This window comes from Myotis myotis, unplaced genomic scaffold, assembly GCF_014108235.1.
Source record: "Myotis myotis isolate mMyoMyo1 unplaced genomic scaffold, mMyoMyo1.p scaffold_m19_p_38, whole genome shotgun sequence".
Taxonomy (NCBI): domain Eukaryota; kingdom Metazoa; phylum Chordata; class Mammalia; order Chiroptera; family Vespertilionidae; genus Myotis; species Myotis myotis.
Window position 1 is genome coordinate 1,053,582 of NW_023416344.1, and position 23,032 is coordinate 1,076,613.

Below are 23,032 nucleotides of genomic sequence, written 5' to 3' on the forward strand. Positions count from 1 at the left end.
ATAACTTACAGAGGAGCCTATAAAGAATTTCATTTATTTCCTAGGAAGAGACAGAATTTCACCCTGCATTCCGAAACATCCGCTGAGCCCAGGTGGCCAAGTCCTGCCTCCCTGGAGTGGCTGGGGGGTGCGCTGAGGCTGTTACGAGACCCCTGCCCCTGTCCACTCCCCTGCTGGGGCCCATGGTGGAGGAAGCAGCATCTCCGTGTCTCCTAGGGGCACACTGAGGGATGTGTGGCTCTGACCCCCAGGCCCACCAAAGTTTCCCCACTGTCCAATCACAGCCACGCCTTACCCTTGAACAAAACAGAAAGTAGGAAACAAGGTGCCTTTTTAATTGCAATCAGATATGCTGTCTGAAGCCAGCGCCCGAGCCCGGCCCAGGAGCTGTGTGCGGCCCAGGGCAGGTAGGGCGCTTCGCCGAGTGGCAGAGGCCGGCAAGTCTGCTGAGCTCGCCTTGCGGTGTCCCTGAACCAGCCTCCATGCCCTGGACAGGGAGGCAGGTAGAGGGCCAGGTGGTGAGCGCTCACACCTTCGCACACGCATGCAGACTTTCCCGTGTTCCCGTCTGTTCCTCCTCTGCCGAAATGGTCAGACAGCACTGCAAAGCCGCGGCCAGGCAGGTGTGGGCAGCGCAGCGGCGCCTACTTCTGGATCTGGAAGAGGAAGAGCCGCAGGTTGATGTTTTTGGCGGCCAGCAGCTTGTTGCACTCCACGGAGTCCACGATGGGCAGTGGCACGTAGTCCGTCTCGTTGCTTTCATTGGTGAAGACAAAGTGGTAGATGACAGGGCTGATCTTCACGTCGTCATAGGGGCCCTTGAGCAGCAGGAAGGAGCACTCCAGGGGTGCCGTGACCTTGCTCTTGAGGAGCAGCTGGAAGGACAGCGTGCGCTTGCACGACAGGTTGGGGTTGCGCTCTGAGTCGTTCACTCGCGCCTTCAGGACCCACGTCTGGTTCAGCACCGTGAACCGCGGTGTCTCGTAGTACAGGCGCGTGATGAAGTCGTCCGTGCGGTACGGCCGGAACTGGACCTCTGTGGAGACAGACAGGCCGGACGGGCCGGCAGTCAGGGTGGGCTGGGCTGGTAGCGGAGCCTTCCGACCAGCCGAGGACACGGGCTCAGCCAGGGAGGAAGGCAACTTACCAGGAGGGCACGGGTGCTCTACTTGTCACAAGGCAAATCAAAGGCAATTATGGCAAATGGAGGCACACACAAGCTTTGGGGAGAGAAGGGACACGCGTTAGCTGCAGGGAGTCCAGAGACAGTGAGGTGGGTGGCCAGCCCGCCCCCTGGCCTCCCTCCTGGCCCCCGCCCACCCCGGGCCATGGTAAGCAGACACACAGACAGGATGCAGTTCTGAGAACAGTGCACTTTATTGGTTCCATACAGAGCTGCCAGAAAGCCGGCAGGCAGGCCAGTGCGTGGCATCCGGCCAGAGTCGAGCGCTGGCATGCGGCCCACTGCTGTGCTCTACTGTCACAGTCCTCAGCACAGCACGTGCCCAAGGCCAGCTTGTCCCTCCAGAGGCGGCCAGTCCTTCCCGCGTGGATGGGCTCCCTGCCCTGCCACTGCCCAAGTCACGACGCCTTGGCCTGCCCAGACACCGAGGTCTGGCCTGGACTCTTGGTGCTGCGGTGCCCACCAGGGAGACTGAGGCTGCAACTAACCAGGCCCCAGGCCCTCAGCCTCTCGGCCTGTGCAGGCCCACACTGAGCCAGGCCCAGTCCAGGCAGCATGGTGTGACTGGCTGCCAGCGACCGCCCTTGGTGCTCTGAGCCAGCCGCCGGCATGGGCTGGGCAGTAGAGGCTGGAGTCTCCCTGAGCGGCCCCAGCATCAGCAGGTGCTTCTGGCTGTTCTGTGTCTAGACCAGGCTCTGGCCTGGCTCCTGTTCCCAGCACGTCCAAAAGCAGTGGCCAGGAGAGCCCAGGAAATCCAGTGGGCCCGGATGCGGTCCAGCCTGCCTGTCCCTGGTGTCCATTCCAGCTCTGCGTTTTGAGCTGGGCACCCTCAGCTTGTTCTGAAGCCCTGGCCCTGAGTGTCTTCTTGTGGCCTTAGGAGCTTTGTGGCCACTGCAGCCTCACACCCACATGCAGGGCCCAACATGACGAGAGTTCTTCTGGCCCCTGGCTCTGCGGGGCAGGCCACCAGTTCCTGGGCCCCCAAGACACCCCTGCCCATCCCCCACACAGCGAGGACACCACCTTGCTGAGGTGGCAGGGCCAGGGTGGGGACGACGGGTGGGAGGGGCCTGTGAGAGCCCTGCAGGTGCCTGAGGTCCTGCCTGGGCTCCTCCCTGCTCAGCCTCTGGTCCATCTTCTCCCCAAGGTGTCCTCCACTCAACAGGAGCTTGTTCAGAGCCCAGCTGCCTGGCCTGGCCTGTGCCCCCTGCCCAGAGCCCAGTGCTCCCAGGCTCCCAGCTGCCAGCCCCAGGCTCTGTGGCCAGCAGGGGTGGCGGACGCCTCACCTGTGTAGCCGATCTTCTCGAAGCTCAGCAGGCTAAAGATGCTGTTGTAGAGCTGCATCTCCTTGCGGTGGCTCTGGTCCATCTCGTCCAGGATCTCCATCAGCTCATTGCCCGTCTTGGTGGGGTGGGCACAGGCAGCCTCGTGCACAGTCAGCTCATGGAAGGGGCCGTGCCACGGGCAGCCAATTCGCTTGTACTTGCACTGGGTCACCCTGTGGGGGTGGGGGCACCGTGGTCAAGGCCTAAGCCTCAGGCCTCCACTCAGCCGCACACAAGCCGCTCCCTGAAGCGCACACTCAGTGTGTGTCGCCACCCAGGAAGAGGCCAGAGTGTAAGACGGAGAGAAGGAGCTGTGTGAGCACAAGCCACTCACACCCACTGCTGTGGGGTCTCTGTCCTGCTTGGAGATAGTGGCTGCCGACTACTATCCCGGACCTGGTCCAGCTTTACTCTGAGTGAGGCTTCTGGCCAGGCCCAGCTGCTGCGGACTGTGAAGTGGCCAGGACTGGGCTGGGGTGCCTCACACCGAGACCCCAGAGCTCCTGAGCTGGCCACTCTCTCCTGGTCCCAGGGATGCCAAGGACAGCCTCTAAGAGGCCACCACACATCCAGAGCACCCTAGAGAACCAGGGTGATGTCCGGACAGTCACTGTGTACAGATCCAAGCCTCCCACCCTCCGTGGGGCCCCACACCCACCCACTGCAGGGTCTGGACCCTGAGCAGCTTCACGCTGGCCCAGCCCTGCAAGGGCAGAACGCGAGGCCCAGGCAACAAGGACCAGCCAGAGCATGCTGCACGCTGAGGCCTTGCCTGCCCAGGCGGTTACCTGTCCTGGCACTCCTCCTTCTGGTGCCTCTCCAGGAGCGAGCGGGGAAACTGGCGCAGGCAGAAGCCACACTCGGAGGGCAGCTCGCTCACGGCTTTCTCCACAGCCAGGTTGCGGCAGCAGAGGCTCTTACTGATCTCACAACGACAGTTGGGGCACGTGGCCTGCTCCTCCTTCAGCCGGGCATCTGCTAGTAGGTGGATAAAACAGCCAGCGCACATCAAGTGACCGTTAGTACACTGCGAAGAAGGAAAGGGAGATGAGCTCACAGACCTGTGGACTCGCGCACACATACACGCTGCCCGCCAGCTCCGCCAGGGCCAGGCCAGCCACCCTGAGGGGCTCGAGCCGTAGGAGGGGCTGCCATGAACAGAGGCAGGGGAGGGGTGTGCTGGTGCTCAGCACCCAAAGGAACACTGCTTAGTAGGGTTAGGCCTCTTCCCTAGAGCCCTGCTGAAACAGCCGCCGGCTCTTTGTGAGCTGGTCTCCAGGGCGGCCTGTGGCAGCTTGCAGAGGTTCCGGCTCATCGCCGAGGCAGGCCTGCTGGTGGGGAGCCTGGTCTTTCCCATAACAGGAGTCAGAGACAGTCCTGAGGCCCTTGATTTGGGTGCCTACAGGGACTCAGACGCTTGGTGGAGCGTGGCAACGGTGCTATGCCAGCAGCTGTTGAGGGGCAGCTGATACTGCTCCCGTGCCAAGGCAGGTGTGCCTCTCCCTGGCCTTCAGAACGGCCACCTCATGCTGGGGCTGGGACCTGGTCCCTCCCCTCTGCCTCCTTGATGGGCATGGGTGAGCAGGCAGCTGCCACCCACCCAGTGATGGTGGCTACCTGCATGTGCCTTCCCAAGACCTGGTGGCAAAAAGCTGATGCAGGTGGGGAGGCCGAGTTAGCCTGGGACAAGGGCACATGGCCAGTACATGCCAGAGGGAGGTGGGAATGGGTGGGGAGAAAGGGTAGGGGGACATGTTGCTGCTGTGGGTAAAAGCCAGGCCGCCGCCCCCCGCCGTTTCTGAACCTGAAGATCTGAGGCCCAGAGATTGCCTACAGCAACCTGCCACCCCCACTGAGGCCCTGAGCCTGTGGACAGTAGGCTGCCGGCTCAACTCCTATCTCGGGTCTCTCACTAGTTCCACACACCTCCTGAGCACCCATGTGGTGCCGAGACCAGGAACGGTGGACCATGGGTTGAGCTGCCACAGGCTCGGTGTGGGGAAGGACAGGCACACACAGGAGCCAAAGAGGTATAAGAAGAAAGAGCTGAGCTGAGCCTGGCCAGGTTGGTCAATTGGTCAGAGCATCGTCCTGATATACCAAGATTGCAGGTTGGATCTCCGTCAGGGCACATACAAGAATCAACCAATGGATGCACAAACAAGTGCAACAACAAACCGATGCTTCTCTCTCTCTCCCTAAGATCAATAAATAAAAAATTAAAAACAAAAGACTTGTGCTAAGTGTCCTCTTGGGTCAAACAGAACCCTGCCCACACAAGCATCACAGACGCTCTGCACGCAAACCTCACTTTCTAAGTCAGTGTAAAATGGGGGGAGCTGGCTGGCTCAGTCTTGGAGGAGCAGATCTGGCAGGGGCTAGCCCAGGGGTGGGCAAACTTTTTGACTCGAGGGCCACAATGGGTTCTTAAACTGGACCGGAGGCCGGAACAAAAGAATGGATGGAGTGTTTGTGTGAACTAATATAAATTCAAAGTAAACATCATTACCTAAAAGGGTGCGGTCTTTTTTTCCAATAGTTTTATTCATTTCAAACGGGCCGGATCCGGACCGCGGGCCGTAGTTTGCCCACAGCTGGGCTAGCCCATCCGCTCTGGACACACGGCTGGTCCCAGAAGCAGTCTGTCCTGCCCACCCACAGGGAGCAGTGGAGAACCAGAGAAGTGGTGAGTGGGGGTCAGTGGGGGACACATGCCCCAGGCCCCTGCCACCTCCCGGGAGGAGCAGACCAAGGGCTCAGATCACACTCCTCTGGGCCAGGGCCTGAGCCCACAGAGCCTGGTGTTGCCGCAGCCTCGGGAAGAGCACTGTCCCTGTCCAGAGGCAGGGAGGGAAGCGACACGGCCGACTGACCACTTGGTAATGGGAGGAAACTTCAGGTCAAACCCCAAAGCACCTGGTTCAGTAAGGCCAACTGGACACCAACATGGAGGCACCCCTGGGCCCGGGCCCCGCCAGCCACTCTAGGTCTAGACGCCTCCTGTTGAGCAGCCACAGCTGTGGGCACCAAACCCACAAGGGCCACTCAGCCCAGCGGGAGGTCCCCCTCACCAGGCCCAGCAGGGCCTTGGGCACCACATATCCCACATGCCAAAGTGTCCTCCCCTCTTTGATCAAGGGGTGTGGGAGGGACCGCAGCGTCCCAGGCACCCAGCTGCTTCGGTGAAAGCCACACTTCAGTCTGAAGTCCTGGCCACGCTGAGAGCCAGGACTCAGGTGGGAACCTGTCACTTGGCCTGAGTCAGGCTCATTACTCAGAACTAAGTGCTGCCTGGACCACAAGGTAACGCACACGACAAACCACCACACAAACAGCTTCTCATCTAGCCAGTCCAGAACCCTCTCTCTGCCCTGGCTTTGGACACCTAAGCAGATACATTTAAAACTCCTCTCTGCTACCTGTCTCACCTAAAAGCACGAGCCAGCCAGCCGCAGCCCGAGAGCAGGGAGGAGGACCCCAGGCCTTGGAGGACAAACCCACCTGGACTTACTTGGAACAGTGCCTACAGCCCCAGGCCTGCCCACAGCTGCTCCGAGGTGTGCCTGAGGCTCCCCAATGCCTGTGCCACACTCACCGGCGCCTGCTTCCTGAGCCCTTTACCAATCAGGTAAAAGGCCCCGTGGGCCAAGGCCTGAGCTGAGTTTGGGCAGAGACAGGAGGCCTTAGGGAGAGGAGGCACAGCAGGGCCTGTGCGGACAAGCAGGAGGGGCACCAGGTGGGAGGGGCCCAGGTGGAACAGGCCTGGGTCTGAGGCCAGGAGCTGAGGCATAGGGGTCAGAGGGCCAGTTGGGACCACCTCCCAGAAGCTCCTTCCCCCTGATGAGGGTCACAGGGAGCTTTTCTGGCTGAGCACCAGTGAGGAGTGAAAGAGCTACGCGGCCCCTCCCTCCAGACACTCCATGGCTCAGGGCCTCAGCTAACGTCAGGACCGGGTGGAAGATGCACTGGGCCTCCTGTGAAGGGCAGGGGGAGAGCCTGGGAGGGAGGGAGGGATCAGGCCATGGCTCCCCAGAAGCTGTTTGTCCCAGAGAAGGTATCCCTGGCAAAGGGGCTGGTCCCACGGCAGTGACCACACAGCTGCATCCAGAGCAGATACAGCCTAGAGCTAAGGGTGCAGCCCTCCTGCTCCCACCCCAGGGGCCTACCCCAATGTCCTCCTGCCTGGGGCTCTGGAAGGTGGTCACATACCTTGTCAGGCCAGTCACAAGGACACATCTAACACCCACACAAAGAACATCAAAGCCAGCACCTGCTGTACCTGCTCTAGCCACAGTGAGACCCATTGGCCTCAGTGCTGTTCGAGGCCCGAGTCCTCAGCAAGTCTCCTGACCCAGGCGTGTGACACCACCTGCCAGGAGAGCCGCCCTGCAGGGCTGAGGTTCAGACTTGAGAGAGCGGATTGCCTCACCCGCCCAACGCGAGCCCTGACCACCACTAAGGCTTTCCTGGGGAGACGAAAGGGGGGTCTGGTGGCCAGAGAGCAAGCTATTGGGGGACCAAGCACTCAGCTGACTCCAGGCCCATGGAGTTGTCCTCACAGCCAGTGCAGGAGCAGCACAGACACCAGCTGGGACAGCTCTCAGAGGCACGGTGTGACTGCTGCCCACCCTGAGCCTGGGTCCGGAAGGGGTCAGGAAAAAGTGGCCCAAACCAGCTCAACATTGCTCCTCAAAGAAGGCCCGCAGAAGGGGAAGGGCTGAGCCCAGGCCAACAGGTGGTGGCCAGCAATGGGCATGACCCAGGACATGCAGAAAGCTTTGGGCCCACAGTTTCAAGGCAGCGTGTGGAACCCAGATCCTCCCAAGAACACTCAGCTTTGGTGCCAACCAGGTCTGTTGGGGCCTCTGCCCTCGATGTCCCCATCCAGGGTCACTGTGGGGGTGAAATGGGACACCACACAGCAGCAAGTCACCAAGAAACCTTCCCTCCTGCCCCCGCTCTCGGGCCCCTCCCACTCCCGTGCGGCCTGAGCCCTGCTGCGCACCCTCACCAGGCACCCCGGACAGGGCTCCAGCCAGCCCTACAGTGCCAAGGGTGCGCCCGCTGGTCCCATGTGCTGGGGCTTTCTCCCGCACCCCAACCAGGCCCAGGTGCCACTGGGAGGAACAGGCTTGTGTGGGGCCAGCGTCGGGGCTCTCCCTGCTGCACAGACATTTCTCAGGGAAGCCATGAGTTCCTACTCATGTCCAGGCCATGGGGAGGGCACCGGTCAGTGCTGCCCTGCACCCTCACTCTCCATCACAGCTGCTCAGCTCCCAGCACAGTGTGGGCCGGTTTGAACCAGCCAGGCTCAGAGCCTGGTCACCAGCAGCTCTGGCCACAGACAGAGCTCAGCTCTCTGTGCGAAGTGGACCAGGAGCCACTCACTGGAGGGGGATGAGGAGGCCCTCGGATTTCCCTGGGGCCCCATACCATCGGCTTGGCTCCCTGGGCTGTCACTCAAGGCCCAAGGAAGTTCCACCTGGGAGGACCCAAGGTCCTGGGGCAAGGAAGAGGGGCTGGAGGACGAGGCCTGAGGCGCACCCCCAGGCTGCGGGGTTATGCCCAGCGCTCCCCACTGGCACCCGGCCGGAGGCCTGCAGTGTCCCTGACCGGAGCCTCTGGCCAGGAGGGAGGGTTGAGAACTGGACCCACTTCCTTGCTGGCACGCCAGGGGCCTCCTAAGCAACCGCACGGCAGGCACAGCAGAAAGGATGAGAGACCCCGAGGCTGGGGAAACGGTAAACCAGACTAGCCCCAAACTGCACATGACAACAACAGCCCTCACCCAGGCCCCCAGTCGAGCAGAAGCCCAATTCGGGTAGTGCAGGCGAGTGACAAGGAACCTGCTGCATCCCTCACGGGCGCAGGGGCTGGAACAGACAGGTGTGTGTGGAGGGACAAAGACAAAGCAAGGCAGGACCCTGTACGCTAACTCTGGGGCCAGAGTGTGGGACCTCCTTCAGACCCACCTGGGCCAGGTACCCTCCAGAACTGCCCTGACCCGGGTCAGAAGCCGGAAAACAGCCGCCGGGAGGAGGGTGGACAGACCCCCTAGAGCGCGTAGCCTAGGAAACCGGTCCGGGTGAGGCAGGCGGGGCGGAGCGGGCGGGGAGACACCGGGTGGGACTAGGAAGGGACCCAGACTGGCGCTCGATGCAGGTGTTGCATTCAGACCCGAATGCGGGGAAGGAATGGGGGAGGCATCCCCTCTCTTCTCAGTATTTTTCCAGAAAAAAGGAGGCCGGGGGGGTTCTTCCACTCCGGAGGAAGAAAGGGTGCAGGAGGAGCCTGAGGGCAGGTTTGGGGAGGTGGCTGCTGAAAGAACAGAGGAGCTCCCGGGTCTAGGGGGCTCAGCAATGCGGGGAGCCAGCTCTGGGGGGGGAGGGGGGTGCCCGCCACCCGCTTTCTCTGGGCTCAGCTTGAGGGGCTGGGGAGGCGTGGGGGGGGGGGGGCAGCAGGGGAAGACACACCGCGGGGGACAAGGTCCAGGCCGGGAGACAAGGGAGTCGGAACAAGAAAGAGGGGGGTTCGAGCAGGAAATAAAGTCCTGAGAGGAGAAAAGGAGGAGCTTCCAAACAGGCGCCGGAGTCCCGACCGCTGGGCCTGGCCTCGGAGGAGACGTGGTGCCCGGGGCGCCGGCCGGGCCGGGTCGGGGTCGGGCCAGCGGCCCTACCTGGTACACGGAGGCCTTGGGCAGGTCCAGGCAGACGGTGCAGCACAGAACCGAGTAGAGCCGCTCCTCCAGCTTCCCGCTGCCCGCCGCCGCCTCGGCTGCCTCGGCCGCCCGCAGCCGCTTCTTGGGCGGCGCGTCGGGGTCGCCCGCCGCCTCCTGCAGCTGCCGGGCGCCGGCCAGGCCAGCTTCCTCCGGGAGCCCGGGCCCTGCCGCCTCACCCAGCGCTGCCGCAGCCGCCGGCCCTGCGGCCGCCCCGGGCCCGACCCCGACAGGCCCGGCGCCGGCGGAACCCGTAGCCGGACCGCCTCCGCCGGCCTCCTCGGTGCCGGACATCGCTGCCGGCCGGCCCGGCGGGCTGGTGAGGGCGCGCTCCCGAGGCTGGAGGTTAGTGGCGCCGCGCGCCGCCGCCGCCCTCTCGCTGCCGCCGCGACCCCGCAGCCCCGCTCCCTGCGCCGCCGCTTCAGTGGGTCCGGCCCGCACGTCCCCCCGCAGCTGCCGCGGCCACCGACCCCGGAGCGGCCGCCATCTTTGTTTTCGCTCCGAGCTCCTTCCCCCACCGCCGCCACCGCCCCCTGGGTCTCTTAGTCACGTGACACGCGAGGGCCAATGGCTGCTCCGCTTGGGGCTAGCCGGTGCGGCGGGCAGAGCCAATGAGCGCGCGAGGGCCCAGCCCTGCAGAGTGGGCAGCGAGGGGCGGGGCCCAGGGAGACCCGCGGCGGGCGCACCTGGGGCCGCGGGGGAACCCGCCGGGCTTCGGGTGGGTCCAAGGCGCGGTCCTCGGGCCGCTGGTCACCCGGGAGCCTCACATTAGGGTGCACCCGCGCCTTTGTCCCCCAACCCTCGAGCTTACGTGACTCGATCTGGCTCACTGGATGGATAAATCCCGCGGCCACCCCTCGCCCTCCTGAGCGGGAACTAATGTGCGTCCACCGGACGCCAGCGCGGGGACCGCCGGAAGGAGCACTCCAGGCCCGAATCTGACTCTCTGCGCCGCCCAATCTGGTTTCCTAACCCGGGGGTAGGGAGCTAAAGGGTCCACAGAGAGTGAGGCCTTGCCTTGCACAGGCTGGAGGACAAGCAGGTAGAGGTCCAGGCAGCGCTGGGAGGGAATGTGCGTTTCTGGGAACAGCTGCGGTACAAACCTCCCTTGTCCCCACCCCCGACAGCAGCCTACATGGTCACTGCCCAGAGGCCCACCTGCCAGGCTGTGCCAGGGTGTTCAGAACTCCTCCATGTCCCCGGATTATGTCTTCTCAATCCAGGTGCCAGCAGGCGGCAGGGTGGGCGAGGCCCTAGGCTGCTTTCAGTGCATCCCCTTCCCCTGCTCCGGGAATCGGTTGCTGACCTGGGGGCTTTCGAAAACTCAATCCCTCTCAAGAATGGGCAGATTCCATATTCCTGCAGAATCCCTAAGGTTTATTGGAGACCAAGCCTCTCTCTGGATCCACAACCATAGTCTGCTCAGAATCAGACCCCCAAATGTGCTTGGACCCCATGCCCTTCATCCTGGTCTGGGCGGGTCCTCACCCTCCACCGGAGGAGTCACCCTGCAGCAAGCCCCCTTTGGGAGGAAGGAGAGTCTATCTCTAGGGAAGGAGGCCCCAGGAGGTGTGAGGTGGTAACGAGGACAGAAGCCCAGCCCAGCAGTCTCCAAGCATCACTCCCACTGCAGGCGCTGGGTGTGCAAGGCCCGGTGGTAGGCCCAACTGCCCGCGGCCAGGACCCAGCGACAGATGTCCTCCTTCGGCAGCAACAGCAGCCTGTCCTCCTCCAGCCGGCCCAGGAGGCCTGCAGCACCCAGCATCAAGCCCCCCCACATGCCGTAAGTGTTGGTCGTGAAAACAGCCACAATGAGAATAGTAACTGCCACCACCAGCACCACTGCCTGACCAGCCACAGAGCGGCCCTCCGCACCAAGGTGGTCACCAGCCACTGCCAGCACCATGCCTCCGCCCAGGAGCAGGTTTGCAGAGGAGCGGTCCCCATTCACCCAGTGGAAATCGAAGGCCAGAAGGGGCAGGCCAATGACAGTGGCCACCCAGGCTCCAGCAAGACAATCTTCATCTGTGCCTAGCCCTGGAGCCAGCATGGTGGCAGCAGCCAAGGCCTGGAGCAGGAAGCCGGCAGCAGCCCCTCGACTTGCCTGTCAACACAGGGAGGGGAGATGTGGGGAAAAGAGGCCAGGACCTTTCTTTAAACAGGGGAGGGTCTAAGGGGGTCTCATGAAAGCCTGGACTCCAGACTCACCTCTCACCACCCTCTCCCTGACCCAAGGAACTGGCTAGGTCCCTGGGGTTCGGGAATGGGAGACTCCCTTACCCAGCCCCTGTGTACTCACCTGGGCAGTGCTCAGGGCTGCATGCAGAGACACCACTCCCAGCGCCAGGTGGGACAGGGCCATGCTCCACTCACCCCATGGCTTGGGTGCCATGGCACCTCGGGCGGCAGTGACTTTGAGGAGACACTTTGGAAAGTTAAGAAGGAACGCACAGCCGGCGCCCTGGAGCCCTGAGGGCAGCTCTCGAGGACTCCGTTTCCAGAGCCCCATTTCTACATGTTGGGAGAAGCTCACCCGAACGTTTCTGGAGCTCCAAGGCCACTGGACACCACTGGGAAGAAAAACCTATTCTGGCCGGAAAAAGAAAAAAGAAAACGGAGGGGGGCCTGGATTGGGCCGGTATGAGCCCTGGAACCCGAATGGGGGCGCCGGGCCTGGGGGAGAGCCGCTCGGGACGAGCGCAGGCCCACGGCCTAGACCTGCGCATGGGGAGACGGCGTCTCCGGGACCCAGCCCGGGCGGAGGGTCAGAGCCGGCCCAGGCCCAGCTGCGCGGCCCCAACGCAACGGCGGGCGGGAGGCCGGAACCTGCGCACGGCGCCACAGCCCCGTGGCCGCCCCGCCTTCCGCGCCTGGCCAGTGTCGGCCCGGCACGAACCAACGAGAGGAGCGGAGCCTAGAGTGGCGGGGGCGAGGCCGGGGCCGAGGAGAGTCTAGGAGCGCAAACGGGGTCGGTGGAGGGCGGAACTGGAAGGTGGGGCCTGGAGAGGGGGCTGCGGGGAGGTGGAGGGGAAGGATCGGAGGAAGGGCCTGTAAGGGGCGTGGCAGGGCAGGGGCGGGGATTTGGGGGCGGGGCTATAAGGGGAAAGGCCGGGGAGCGGGGCTGACGATGAATGGGCGGGGCTGAGAGAGGGGGCGGGGCTGTGAGGAGGGCTGGACGAGTCAGTGAGGGGAGGGGGCGGGGCTGTCAGGGAGGGTTTCTAGGAGGGCAGGGTGGTAGGAGATCTGGTGGGCGGGGCGGAAAGAGAAGGGGCGGGGCTGTAGGGAGGAGAGGAAGGATGCTGGTGGGCTCCGGCTCTACCGGGCGACAGCCGTGGGGGCCCCTGCGGAGGGCTGGGAGGGATTCCGAGGAGAGGGGATGCGGGGGCTGTGCGCGGTCTCAGCCTGCGGTCTCCTGAAGTCGGGGTTGGGGGCGCGGGGCAGGTGTCCGGGTGTGGGTCCGGGGACATCAGTCTCGGGCACCTCTTTCCTCGGGCGCGCGCTCTACGCCCGCGGGACCGGGCCGTGGGGGCGGCCGCCCCGAGCATGCGCACCGGCTGTGCTGCGGGCGAGCGCGGAGTCCGGGCGCGGGGACGCGGGGCGGCGCGAAGCCGGGCCCTCTGCCGCCCCGCGCTCCCATGTACGCCTTCTACTCGCTGCTCATCTACATCTTCTACAGCCTTTTCCGCAGGGATGGAGGGGCCGGGGCGTCCGCCGACTCCAGGGACCCCGCCCAGGTGAGCGGGGGCGGACGCAGCACGACCTGCAATCCCCTTCCTGAGACGCAGCGGGTGGTGCAGGCCCGCGCAGAGCAGGTCACCAGGGCGCTGACTCGGGGGAGGAGGGCCTTGCAGAGGACCCTGTCTCTGCTCGGGTTGCAAGCAGAGACCCTTGTGGCCCAGTTCCCGGAGGGAGGCTGCCCGGCCTCTCCTCAGGCGCTTCCCCTGCTCCCTCCCTAGAGTGCCCGCTGCAAGCCCGGGGATCGCCGCCGTCCCCACCAGCCCCCTGCAGAACTGTGGACCGAGCTGACCGGCCTGGTCGGTAGGTGCTGTCGTGCGTCCGGAACGCTGCGTCCCGGGGGCGATGAGGAAACCCCGCCGCCGTCCGAGAGGGAGAGGTGTCCTCATTGGGAGGGATACCGACAGGTGCCATCTGGAAGCCTAGCCTGCAGCACGTGACCCAGCATCCCCCCCCAGCACCCTACTACCTGGCCTTGCAGGCTGCGCAGAGTCGGAAGATGAGCCTGGAGTGGGATCCGAGGGCCGCCCCGCTGAGGTCTCCTTGGAAGAGGCTCTCGTGCGTCTTGCCGAGTTCCTTTCAGTCCAGCTGGGGGCGGAAGAGAGCTGCGGGTATCCTGCCGGTCTGAGCAAGGTGAGCCGGCCTAGGGTTCTTGCTCCCCAGTCCGGGCCTCCACACCCAGGGACCCAATTGGTTTCTTGCATTCTGAATCTTATCTCCTTCGCAGCCTGGTGATGTCCCCCCACTGTTGACGGTGACTGGTCAGCTCTTGGCTCTCCTGGCATGGATTCGGAGCCCCAGGGGGAGGCAGGCCCTGCCCCAGGAAACTCAGCCAGCCTCGGGGGTGCAGCCCCCCACTACTGCTGGTGCGTAAGAAATAGTGATTTGAAAAGGGAGTGTGTGGAGGGAGTGAAGACTACCAGGACCTGAGCAACCTGCTCCCGAGGTGCCCCCACTTCAGGCCAGAAACCTCAGTCAGTCTTAACTGCACCCCACCCACCCCAGGACCCACATCCCAAGAAAACCCTTCCCTTTCACCGAGGGCTGAGGCCCAGGGGCAGCAGCCCCCCCAGTTGGCGGAGGACCAGAGGGCCTGGCAGCAGCTGGAGCAGCTCGTTCTTGGACAGGTGAGGGACCCAGGAAGGGGTAGTCACTGGGGGGGATGGAAGGAGGTGCTCCACCCTGTCCCCCTTTCTCCTTCCCAGCTGGAGGAGCTGAAGCAGCAGCTGGATCTGCAGGAGGAAGGGCTGGGCCAACTTCACCTGGGAGTGGTGAGGCTGCTAGGCTGGGCTCAAGTAGGGGCAGGGAGAGGGGCCAGGGCTCTCAGGTGAGTCCAGAGATCTTCCTCTCCTCCAGGGGGCGACAGACTCAGAGAAAAGGGTTCGGCATCTAACCCTGGAGAACGAGGCCTTGAAACAGAGCCTGATGCTCACTCAGGATCTCCTGAGGCACTGGGGTGCTGGCCTCCCTGCCAGGGCTCCCCAGGTATTCTGCTCCTGACCTGCTACTGTCCCTGCAGCCTGGGGCGCTTGCACACCTGGTCTCCAGCAACATTGCTCTCAGAACCTGGTGCTCTGAGGAACAGAGGCAGGGGGGCGCTCTCTGACCTTCCAGGACTAGGATGTGGACAGGCCCAGGGCAACCCCATGGAGGAGACTGATGCCCATGGGAGAACCACCCCCCTCCCCCAAACACACACACACCATGGGTCCTCTGAGCAACTGACTCCAGGCGAGCAAGGGACTTGGGGTAAAGTCCTGCATCGATTCATGATTGGCTCTGTCTGCCCCTCTTGACCTGACTGCCCCTTGTGCGCAATGGGGCTGCTAGAATGCCCCTCCCCGAGTTTCCTTCTGGCTCCATGGCTCCCACCCCTCCTGCAGGAGGAGGCAGAGGCACTGGTGGAGCTCCAGGGCCAGCTTCAGGAGGCCCAGGAGGCCACAGAAACCCTCCGAGTCCAGGTGAGTGCTCGGTCCAGGGGCTGGGAAGATGGAGGCACTGGGAGGGGGATGTCTGAGGCAAGGCCTGGTAAGTGCCTACTTCCTCAGCGACTGGGTGGGGTGGGGCAGCTGGGGGTGCAGGAGGTGCAGCTGCAGGGCCTCCGGGGGGCCCTCCGGCAGCTCCAGCAGGAAACAGAGCAGAGCTGCAGAAGGGAGCTGCAGCAGGTGCACGGGCAGCTGGCAGGTGAGACCTGGGGCTAGGGGCTCCTGGGAAGGTCACAGGTTTGGGGCTTTCCCTCACAACCCCCTTCTCCCACCAGGACTCCGGGCACGCATGGCCAGCCTGCGTCAGGGCTGCGGGGACCTCCGAGGTCTGGTCAGCACCTTTACCCAGAGCTGCCAGGGCTCCCTGAGCGAGGCCCGGGGCCAGGTCAGGACCACCTGCTCCCTCTCCAGTGTGTGCGCCCAGGGCAGCCAGTCGGTGTCCTCCCCTTAGGGAGCCCCTCTTTTCCTCCTTCCCAGCCCCAGGGAGCTGACTGCTCTAATGGGTTGTAGGTTCTGGAATCAGGACAGCTCCTGTGACCCAGGTGTTACCTCACTTCTAGGTCTCATTTTTGTCCTGTGCTAACTGGGGTGACGGTGAACCCCTCACAGGATTGTCAAGAAGCCCAGAGGAGACAAATGACATCCTTGCCCATGGTCCTGATTGGCAGGCTCCATCCAGGCCCACTGAGTGATACCCCTAGGGACCCCTGAATGTTGTGGATTCCCACAGCTGGTGGCCATACAGCGGCTCCCTATTGCCCTCAGCACCCCTCCCTTCTCCTTGGCTGTCCCTCCCTGCCTTGCTCACATCCCTGTTCCCCAGGTATCCTGGGCCCTGAGAGCACTGTCAGTCAGTGGGGCAGGGCCTCAGCTTCCTGAAGGGCAGCAGGAGCCCCCAACCGGATGCCCAGGGCGGCTACTGGAGCTCAAGGGTATGACCACTGGGGAGCATGGGGGTGGGGTGGGCAGGCCAGAGGAACTGGAGCCTCTCTGTGCCTCAGGGTCTGGGAGGCAGCCCACTGCTGTGATCTCAACCCCAGGAAATATCCGCGTGCTGTGTCGGCTGAGGCCAGGGACGCCCTCCAGCCTGGTGAGTTCGGAGCCCGGCCCAGGCGGCACAGTCACCACCTGCTATCGAGGGCACCAGCGTCGCTTCCGCCTGGACTGGGTCTTCCCTCCAGACGCCAGCCAGGAAGAGGTGATGCTCCACCCTCACACCTGTGTTGACCCTCCCTCAGAGGCTCTGGTGCCCCTTCCCTGCCCTGCTGCCCTCCCAGGAGCAAAAGTGCCGATTCCAGCAGGGAAGGCCGGGGGGGGGGGGGGGGGGGGCTGGGAGGCAGGACCGGAAGCCAAGCTGGGCACATACGTTCCTTCCAGGGTTTCCCCTCTGCGTCCCCTCACCAAGCTGTGCAGGCCCAGGGGGAACAGACAGTAAGGTTTAACATTTAAAAATAATGTGTTTACCAGGAAACTAAAGAAAAGGAACCTGTCTGAGATCACTGTTCACACAAAGCTGGCTGGGGAGCGTAGCTGGGGTGCTGCTGAGGTGGGGATGGTGCCGTGACCTCGTTGCCCCCTGGCTTCCTGGGCTGCCTGCTCCATGGCCAGGGCCCCGAGTCTGCCAGCTGTGAGGACAGGCAGCCCTCCTTGCTTTGTGGCCAAGGGCACGCACGGACAGGGCCCTGGCATGCTGGCAGCCAGCCTCCAGCCTCTGGGCTCTGTTACCCTGTGCGGACCCCGCCCCTTTCCTGCCAGACCCAGCAGAAAAGCTGAGGCTTAACCCAGCCACCACCACCCTGCTTCACACACACCATGTGTTGCACGCACATTTTGCTGCTGCAGCTTCTGTAGCTCAGGAAATGGAGGCAGGCTTGGGAGGGGATTCGGTCTGGGCAGAGCTGGCTGAGAAGCAGACTCCTGTTGGCCTCAGGGGGTGGCCAGGTCTCCCTCTCCCATGTCCTGGGTACTACAGCTGCTTCCCACCTACCTCTTCACCTGACACACTAGCCAGGCCTCGGTCCCACCCTACACTGCAGTCCTGCACTGGGGTGGGGAGGGGGCTTGTTCAGGACAGGGCCCTCCAAATCAGTGTCTGGGTGAGAGTAAAAGGCATCTCTCGGTGCCATGTCTGCACTGGTGCCACTGTCGCCCCCAGTCCTTCCTTCCAGAGATGGAAGCTTAGGGACCAACTCGCAATGCTGGCTCTGCTCCCCTGGCTGGCAGCCAGCACGCTCAGCAGAAATGACAGCTCATGCACTTACCAGCCTTCTATGCACAAATGCTGGCCATGCCATTGCTCACAAGGCTACTGTTGATGTCCAGTTGCCAACAGGACACAAGTCACAGCCCCATCTCCCCCCAGCCCTTTCTGCACCCTCCCAGGACCGAGTCCCAGCATCCTGGCGGGCCAGCGCTCCCACCCCCCACCTCCTGGGCCTTTCTGGGCTCACCCTTGCTGTGGAGAGCACCACTGTAGCCTCTGGGCACACGTTCCCCCTTAACCCTCACAACAGTGGTCTCCTGTGAGGGGAGGCCTTGCAATCATGCCCTGGGGTTTGACCCGGGCAGTGACTACGAAAGCCCTGGTCCTCCCACGTGGTCACCAGGATTCCGATACTCTGCACACCTGTTCCCTCTTCCTGTCACACTCCTCCCTTTGCCGGGCAAGTTCTCGTCCAGGGAGCCTCCTTTGCCTGGCAGGAGACCCCCCTTCCAGCAAACTTCCCCTAGAACCGTCCTTCCAGGGCACTTGAGCTTTGGAATAAAGCTTGCCCAGGTCCAGGGCTCAGGACCCTCCCCACACCCCTAGGTCTTCAGGGAGCTGGAGCCGGCGGTGCTGTCCTGCCTCCGAGGCTACAGTGTCTGCATTTTCACCTATGGCCAGACAGGGACTGGAAAGACCTACAGCATGGAGGTGGGAAGGGGGTGTGTGTGCACTGGGTGGCTCCTGGGGCCAGGGACTAGGACGTGAGCCCCATGTGGCACCCACCCCCTCTCCAGGGCCCACCTGAGGACCCCGGCATAGCTCCTAGGGCGCTGCAGTCACTGTTCCGGGAGATGAGGGCCGGAGGGCACCCCCGAGTGACCCTCAGCATGGTGGAGATCTACAATGAGGCTGTCAGGTCAGGGCGACACCCTAGCTGCCTCCTAGCCCCCCCACCCCTTTGCCAAGAACCCCTGAACCGAGGCCTCACTTTTCTCACCAGGGACCTCCTAGCCCCGGGGCCCCCTGAGCGCTTGGCGGTGAGGCAGGGCCCTGCAGGTCAGGGAGGGATCCAAGTGGCCGGCCTCACGTACTGGGATGTGCCCAACCTGGAGACCCTGCACCAGGTAAGCCTGCTCAGTGGGGCCGCACAGCTGTGCTCACACCTGGGGCTGTGGACCCTGCAGTGAGCCAAGCTTTGTCGCTGCGCGTTCCAGATGCTGAGCCTGGGGAGGAGCAACCGGGCCACCGCCGCCACCGCCATGAACCAGCACAGCTCTCGCTCTCACGCGCTGGTCACGCTGACACTGGAGGCAGCGTCTCCCCCGCGCGGCCCAGGCACCACAGGTACCACGGCCGCGCCCCTCCCTGTGGTGGAGGGTCTCGGCGCTGGCAGAGCAGGGGCGCATGGGGGACCTTGCTGGGAGTCCCCTCCCCTTGGCTCGCTCGCCCCGCAGGCACGCTGCACCTGGTGGACCTGGCGGGGTCCGAGCGCGCCCGGAAGGCGGGGGCCGTCTGCAGGGCGAGGGGCTACACTCACGACGCCCAGCGCCTCCGGGAGGCCCGGGCCATCAACCGCTCGTTGCTGGCACTGGGAGGGGTGATGACGGCGCTGCGGGCCCGCCGGCCGCACGTGCCCTTCCGCGACTCGCAGCTCACACGCCTGCTCCAGCCCGCGCTCGGCCCCGGCGCCACCGTGGTGCTGCTGCTGCAGGTGGGCTTCCTCGGCGCGGGTGGAGGCGAAGCCCGGGGGGTATTTGCATGCCAGGCCCCGCCCACCAGCACCGCTCGGGGCGATTTGCATGCCAGGCCCCGCCCACCACGCGCTCCCCCGCAGATCTCCACGCGGCCCGAGGATCTCGGCGAGACCGTGTGCTCGCTCAAGTTCGCGGAGCGAGTGGGCCGCGTGGAGCTGGGGCCGGCGCGGCGCCGCAGAACCCGGCGCTCGGGGACGCCCTCCTCCCTGAGCACGGACACGCCGCTCACTGGGACCCTCTGCACCCCGACGCCGTCCCCGGGAAGCCCTGCCAGCCCCGGCCCCAACGGCTCGGCTCCCGGGTCCCCCGAGGACCTGCTCTCGTAGTCAGGGCCAGGAGTCTGGGGTTGCGCCCTCTGCCGGCGGAGGCAGCAAAACCCCGACCCTCCTACCACCTTTGACCTCCGGGCTCACTGGTTCCCAAACTCCCAGAGCTGTCTCACCCCCTCCCGGCGAGGAGTGTTCCGCCCCAGTTCAGATTGCCCGCCCTCAGCCCTCAGCCAGGCCCAGGCCCCGGCTCCCTCCTTATCGCCATTTGCTGCTATCGCCTACTCAGCGGGGGACCCCAGAGCAGCCGGGCCTGGCCTACTGGTTTCCGAGTCACCACAATCACTGCCCCGCACCAAACATCAGTCTTGCCATTAAAATGCGGTCCATTCCTTTACTGTTCTCTCTCCCACGACACCACCCACACTAGGTCGGGTCCCTGTTCCCCTATGCCTTTCCCCAAAAAGGTGCCACCTTCGGCCCAGACAGTTGAGGAAGGTGAGGGCTTCAGGCTGAGCTGCCATATAAGTCCTCCCTCCCCCAACCCCGGAGCCAGGAGAGGGAGGTGGCAGATGGTGATGGATAGATGGATGAATGGATGGACGGACAGAAGAGGCCAGAGAAGGTGGGACTAGGAAGGGGACAGGAAAGGCCACTCCTCCCAGCCTTGCCGCTGGGGGTGGCAGGGGCCTGACCATCAGGGCGGAGTAGACACACCCTTTGTGGGGTGGCCCAATAAACATGGTAGACTCACAGTGGCTGGTGCCTGGTGTTTCCAGGCCGCTGTGGCCACACTTCTGACTCCCGTTGGCCTTTGGTCCCCTCAGCAAGCCAGTGGCAGCGGGGATGGGGGTGGGGGTGGGGGTGGGGGTTGGCAGCCCCTGCCCTGGAGCTCACAGGCTGTACCAAGAGAGCAGCCAGCCTGGGGTGGGGGCGGCCAGTTCTCCGGGGTGGCTCACCCACACATCATAGATGCTCTTGTTGGGTGGCACCCCCTGGAATAGGGCATCTAGATCCCACAGCAGCCCTGGGGGGCTGTGGGTTTCAGGGGTCACGCCCCAGTAGGCTGGGCTGGATGAGGGCGGGCACTGGGGACAGGAGGTGGGTGGTAGCGGTGCCAAGGGCACTACCACGTTGGGGGTATAGATGGGCAAGTAGGAGGTGGGGAGCTGCCCCCAAAGTGAAGCCCTGTGACCCCCAGGGTCGGAGGTACCCTGCAGCAAGTGGAGGGGCCAGGCCCTGGGCTCAGGGCAGAGGGGTGAAGGCCTGCTAGCTCTCCCCTGGGGAGTCTCCCCCTCCGGCCTCATGATCCCTGGGAGGGGGCAGAGGGGCCACAGCGGCCGCTCAGAGGGCACGGGTGGTGTGGGCACCACCTCCTCCTTACTTGGAAGGGCACCCGCTCCACCTTGGCTGCTTCGGGGCGCTCCCTCCCCCGCGCCCCCCAGCAGAGACTTGATGCTGAAGCCCTCGCTGGGTGGCAGCTGGGGACTGGGCGGATGGGGCGGCTTGGGCGGTCGGTAGGGCCGGCCGTGCAGCACGTAGGGGCCCAGGTCCTTGGCGAAGGTCCCCCGCGCGCCCCTGCCCTGCCAGCGCCGGCACAGGGCCGTGTTCTGCAGCCGCAGCGCCTCGGCGGGGATCAGGCTCACGTCGACCGCCCAGAAGTTGCCCTTGGCCTTGGGCTTCGCAGGGTCCTTGGGCACCTGGTGTGGAGGGGGGCGGGGGGGCGAGCTTGGTGGGGCCGCCCGACCGGGGATATTCAGGATTTCCCTCCCACCCCGCCCCCGGCTCCGGCTCGGACCCTGGCCCAGCCCCACCTTGCGGAAGCAGCGGTTGGAGGAGAGGTTGTGGCGGATGGAGTCCTTCCAGCCCTCGTAGTCGTCCCTGAAGAAGGGGAACACGGCCTGGACCTGACGGATGATCTGAAACCATGGGGCAGGCGCCGTGAGCCTGGGCGCGCAGGGGCAGCGCCGCCCCTCCCCCACAGGCAGGCTTGGGGCGCCCTGACCACCTCCCGGCACCTGCACGCCCGAGAAGAGGGCACCTCACCAGTGAGCGCCTCAGCTCTCTCCTCTGGTGCCCAGGTCGGCACTGGCCCCACTGGCATAGCTGGGCAGGACCAGGTGGGGATGGAGGCCGGAGCCTAAGCCTGGAAGGAGGTGGGGGTCGGGTCTGGGGAAAGGTCCGAACCCGGAGTGTGAGGGAGAGCGGGGCCCTCTCACCTGGGCCAGCTTCAGCCGGCGGGAAGGTGCAGCCTGGATCACTAGGGCGATCATAGCCAAGTAGGTGTAGGGAGGCTTGTCATGCCGAAGGTATCTCTTCTTCCTCCTCTTGGGGGGCTGGGAGGGCGACTCTGCCCCCGCGAGCCCCAGGCCCGGGTTGCTGCAGGGCCCCATAAAGGGGAGGCCTGCAACGTGGGCCAGGGTCCGGAAGGGCTGAGGGCGCCGGGCAATAGAGTAGGAAGGTGAGGCAGGGCCAGGGCCTGAGGCTGGGTGGGGGCAGGCGGGGCCGGGCCCTTTATCATTCGGATGGAAGGGGGAGGGGAGAGGAGGCCAAGGGAGGTGGAATCGGGCGGTGGGGGAGGGGACCAGGCCGAGGGCTGCCACAATTAGCAGGTTTCAGTTAATCTGGGAGGGAGGGGCCGGGGAGATTCCAGTGGGGGTTGCAGGAGGCCACCCAGGCCTTGTTTCTCACCCCTGGGCTGCCTTTGGCACCCCCTATAAGCTGGAAGGAAGAGCCGTGGAAGAACCCAGGACTCATGGTTATTTATCAGTCTGTCTGGGCTGGGGCTTAGGCTCCCATTTCACAGACAGGAAAGTGATTTGCCCCAGTCAGGCTGCCAGTAAGAGTTCAAGGCCAAGCAGCTGGTAGGACCTGAGTGGTGGACTGGAGGGCTTCCTGGAGGAAACTTCAGTGGGGGGGAGCGTAGGGGAGTAGGCAGAGACAGGGTTGATTCCAAGGATTTTCCCCAGGGGCTGCTGCAGGACCTCAGCGGCTTCCCAGGCCCTGGAGGTCTCGTGCTTGTCCACAGTTGGTCCTTGGAGCTGACTGGCCTCCTTTAACTTTGCACCTCACTGGCCCTGAGTGAGCTGGACCTGCTGGCCATGGAGGACTTGTTGGAGCCAGGTTTGCCTCACTTTTCTTCTCCTGCTCTGGGTCCCGATGCCCTGGGGGTTACCCCTGAGGAGGATGCCTCTCATTCCTTGGGAGCACTTGGGCAGTACCCTGGGCTGGGGTGCACGGGAGGGAGAAGTCTCCTAGCTGGAGGGGTTTTACTGGCCACTTCTCAGGGAGCCCCATGGGTCACAGTCACTCCCCAGAAGAGTCTTCGAGGAGCACCTGGCTTCACCCCACGTGGGAGTGCGTGCAGGCTTGTGCGTGCGCGCGCACAGGAAGGACCTGGAGGCAGCCACAGCACCCTGGCTCTTGGTCTAGAACAGGGGTGGGGAATGCCCCCCAGGACGTGCGGTGTCATTTGGTCTGGCCCTGTCAAGGCAACTGCAGGCGGGACTTGAAATTCAATAAATCTAAGAGCTTGTTTCAGAGCAACATAATTTTTAAGCTGATAATGTTGCATGGCCCGAGAATGAGGTTATAAATATCCAAAGGCCCTTCTTTTTCATCTCATGGCACATAAACTAATTACTAACAGTCTGCGGTGGCACACCAAAAATATATATATTTTTGCCCATCTGACAAAAAACAACAAACCAAATAGGGCCCGGCTGGTGAGGCTCAGTGGTTGAGCATCAACCCAGGAACCAAGAGGTCACCAGTTTGATTCCTGGTCAGGGCACATGCCTGGGTTGCAGGCTTGATCTGTGCAAGAGGCAGCCAATCAATGTTTCTATCTCTCTAACCCTCTC

The 23,032-nt window shown here is 63.9% G+C and overlaps 4 protein-coding genes across 6 annotated transcripts; 1 reads left to right on the forward strand and 3 right to left on the reverse strand.

Annotated features, from left to right (window-relative positions):
- Positions 1 to 314: 314 nt before the first annotated feature.
- CYHR1 (cysteine and histidine rich 1) lies at positions 315 to 9,756 on the reverse strand. Its single transcript, XM_036303669.1, has 4 exons — positions 9,185 to 9,756; positions 3,297 to 3,535; positions 2,470 to 2,681; positions 315 to 1,036 (listed from the first exon to the last, which is right to left on the reverse strand). Exons 1-4 carry the CDS (start codon positions 9,515 to 9,517, stop codon positions 645 to 647), a joined length of 1,176 nt encoding a protein of 391 aa, XP_036159562.1. The 5' UTR covers positions 9,518 to 9,756; the 3' UTR covers positions 315 to 644.
- An 823-nt stretch (positions 9,757 to 10,579) lies between these two features.
- Positions 10,580 to 12,202, reverse strand: LOC118653091. 2 transcript variants are annotated; one of them, XM_036303671.1, is made up of 3 exons: positions 11,757 to 12,202; positions 11,523 to 11,635; positions 10,580 to 11,327 (listed from the first exon to the last, which is right to left on the reverse strand). In XM_036303671.1, exons 1-3 carry the CDS (start codon positions 11,947 to 11,949, stop codon positions 10,842 to 10,844), a joined length of 792 nt encoding a protein of 263 aa, XP_036159564.1. In that variant the 5' UTR covers positions 11,950 to 12,202; the 3' UTR covers positions 10,580 to 10,841. The 2 variants fall into 2 exon arrangements, with proteins under 2 accessions (XP_036159564.1, XP_036159565.1); XM_036303672.1 differs by having other exon boundaries at positions 11,523 to 12,201.
- A 523-nt stretch (positions 12,203 to 12,725) lies between these two features.
- Positions 12,726 to 19,924, forward strand: KIFC2 (kinesin family member C2). The gene is made up of 18 exons (XM_036303808.1): positions 12,726 to 12,957; positions 13,180 to 13,261; positions 13,440 to 13,591; positions 13,686 to 13,824; positions 13,964 to 14,085; positions 14,164 to 14,229; positions 14,315 to 14,443; positions 14,842 to 14,919; positions 15,028 to 15,142; positions 15,219 to 15,328; positions 15,767 to 15,875; positions 15,984 to 16,141; positions 17,753 to 17,857; positions 17,944 to 18,065; positions 18,150 to 18,273; positions 18,364 to 18,493; positions 18,604 to 18,860; positions 18,984 to 19,924. The coding sequence occupies exons 1-18, from the start codon at positions 12,859 to 12,861 to the stop codon at positions 19,227 to 19,229; spliced, it is 2,343 nt and encodes a 780-aa protein (XP_036159701.1). The 5' UTR covers positions 12,726 to 12,858; the 3' UTR covers positions 19,230 to 19,924.
- Positions 19,550 to 22,873, reverse strand: FOXH1 (forkhead box H1). Of its 2 annotated transcripts, none has more exons than XM_036303810.1 (3): positions 21,389 to 22,873; positions 20,984 to 21,076; positions 19,550 to 20,869 (listed from the first exon to the last, which is right to left on the reverse strand). In XM_036303810.1, exons 1-3 carry the CDS (start codon positions 21,560 to 21,562, stop codon positions 20,063 to 20,065), a joined length of 1,074 nt encoding a protein of 357 aa, XP_036159703.1. In that variant the 5' UTR covers positions 21,563 to 22,873; the 3' UTR covers positions 19,550 to 20,062. The 2 variants fall into 2 exon arrangements, with proteins under 2 accessions (XP_036159703.1, XP_036159702.1); XM_036303809.1 differs by having other exon boundaries at positions 20,984 to 21,088.
- Between the last annotated feature and the right edge of the window lie 159 nt (positions 22,874 to 23,032).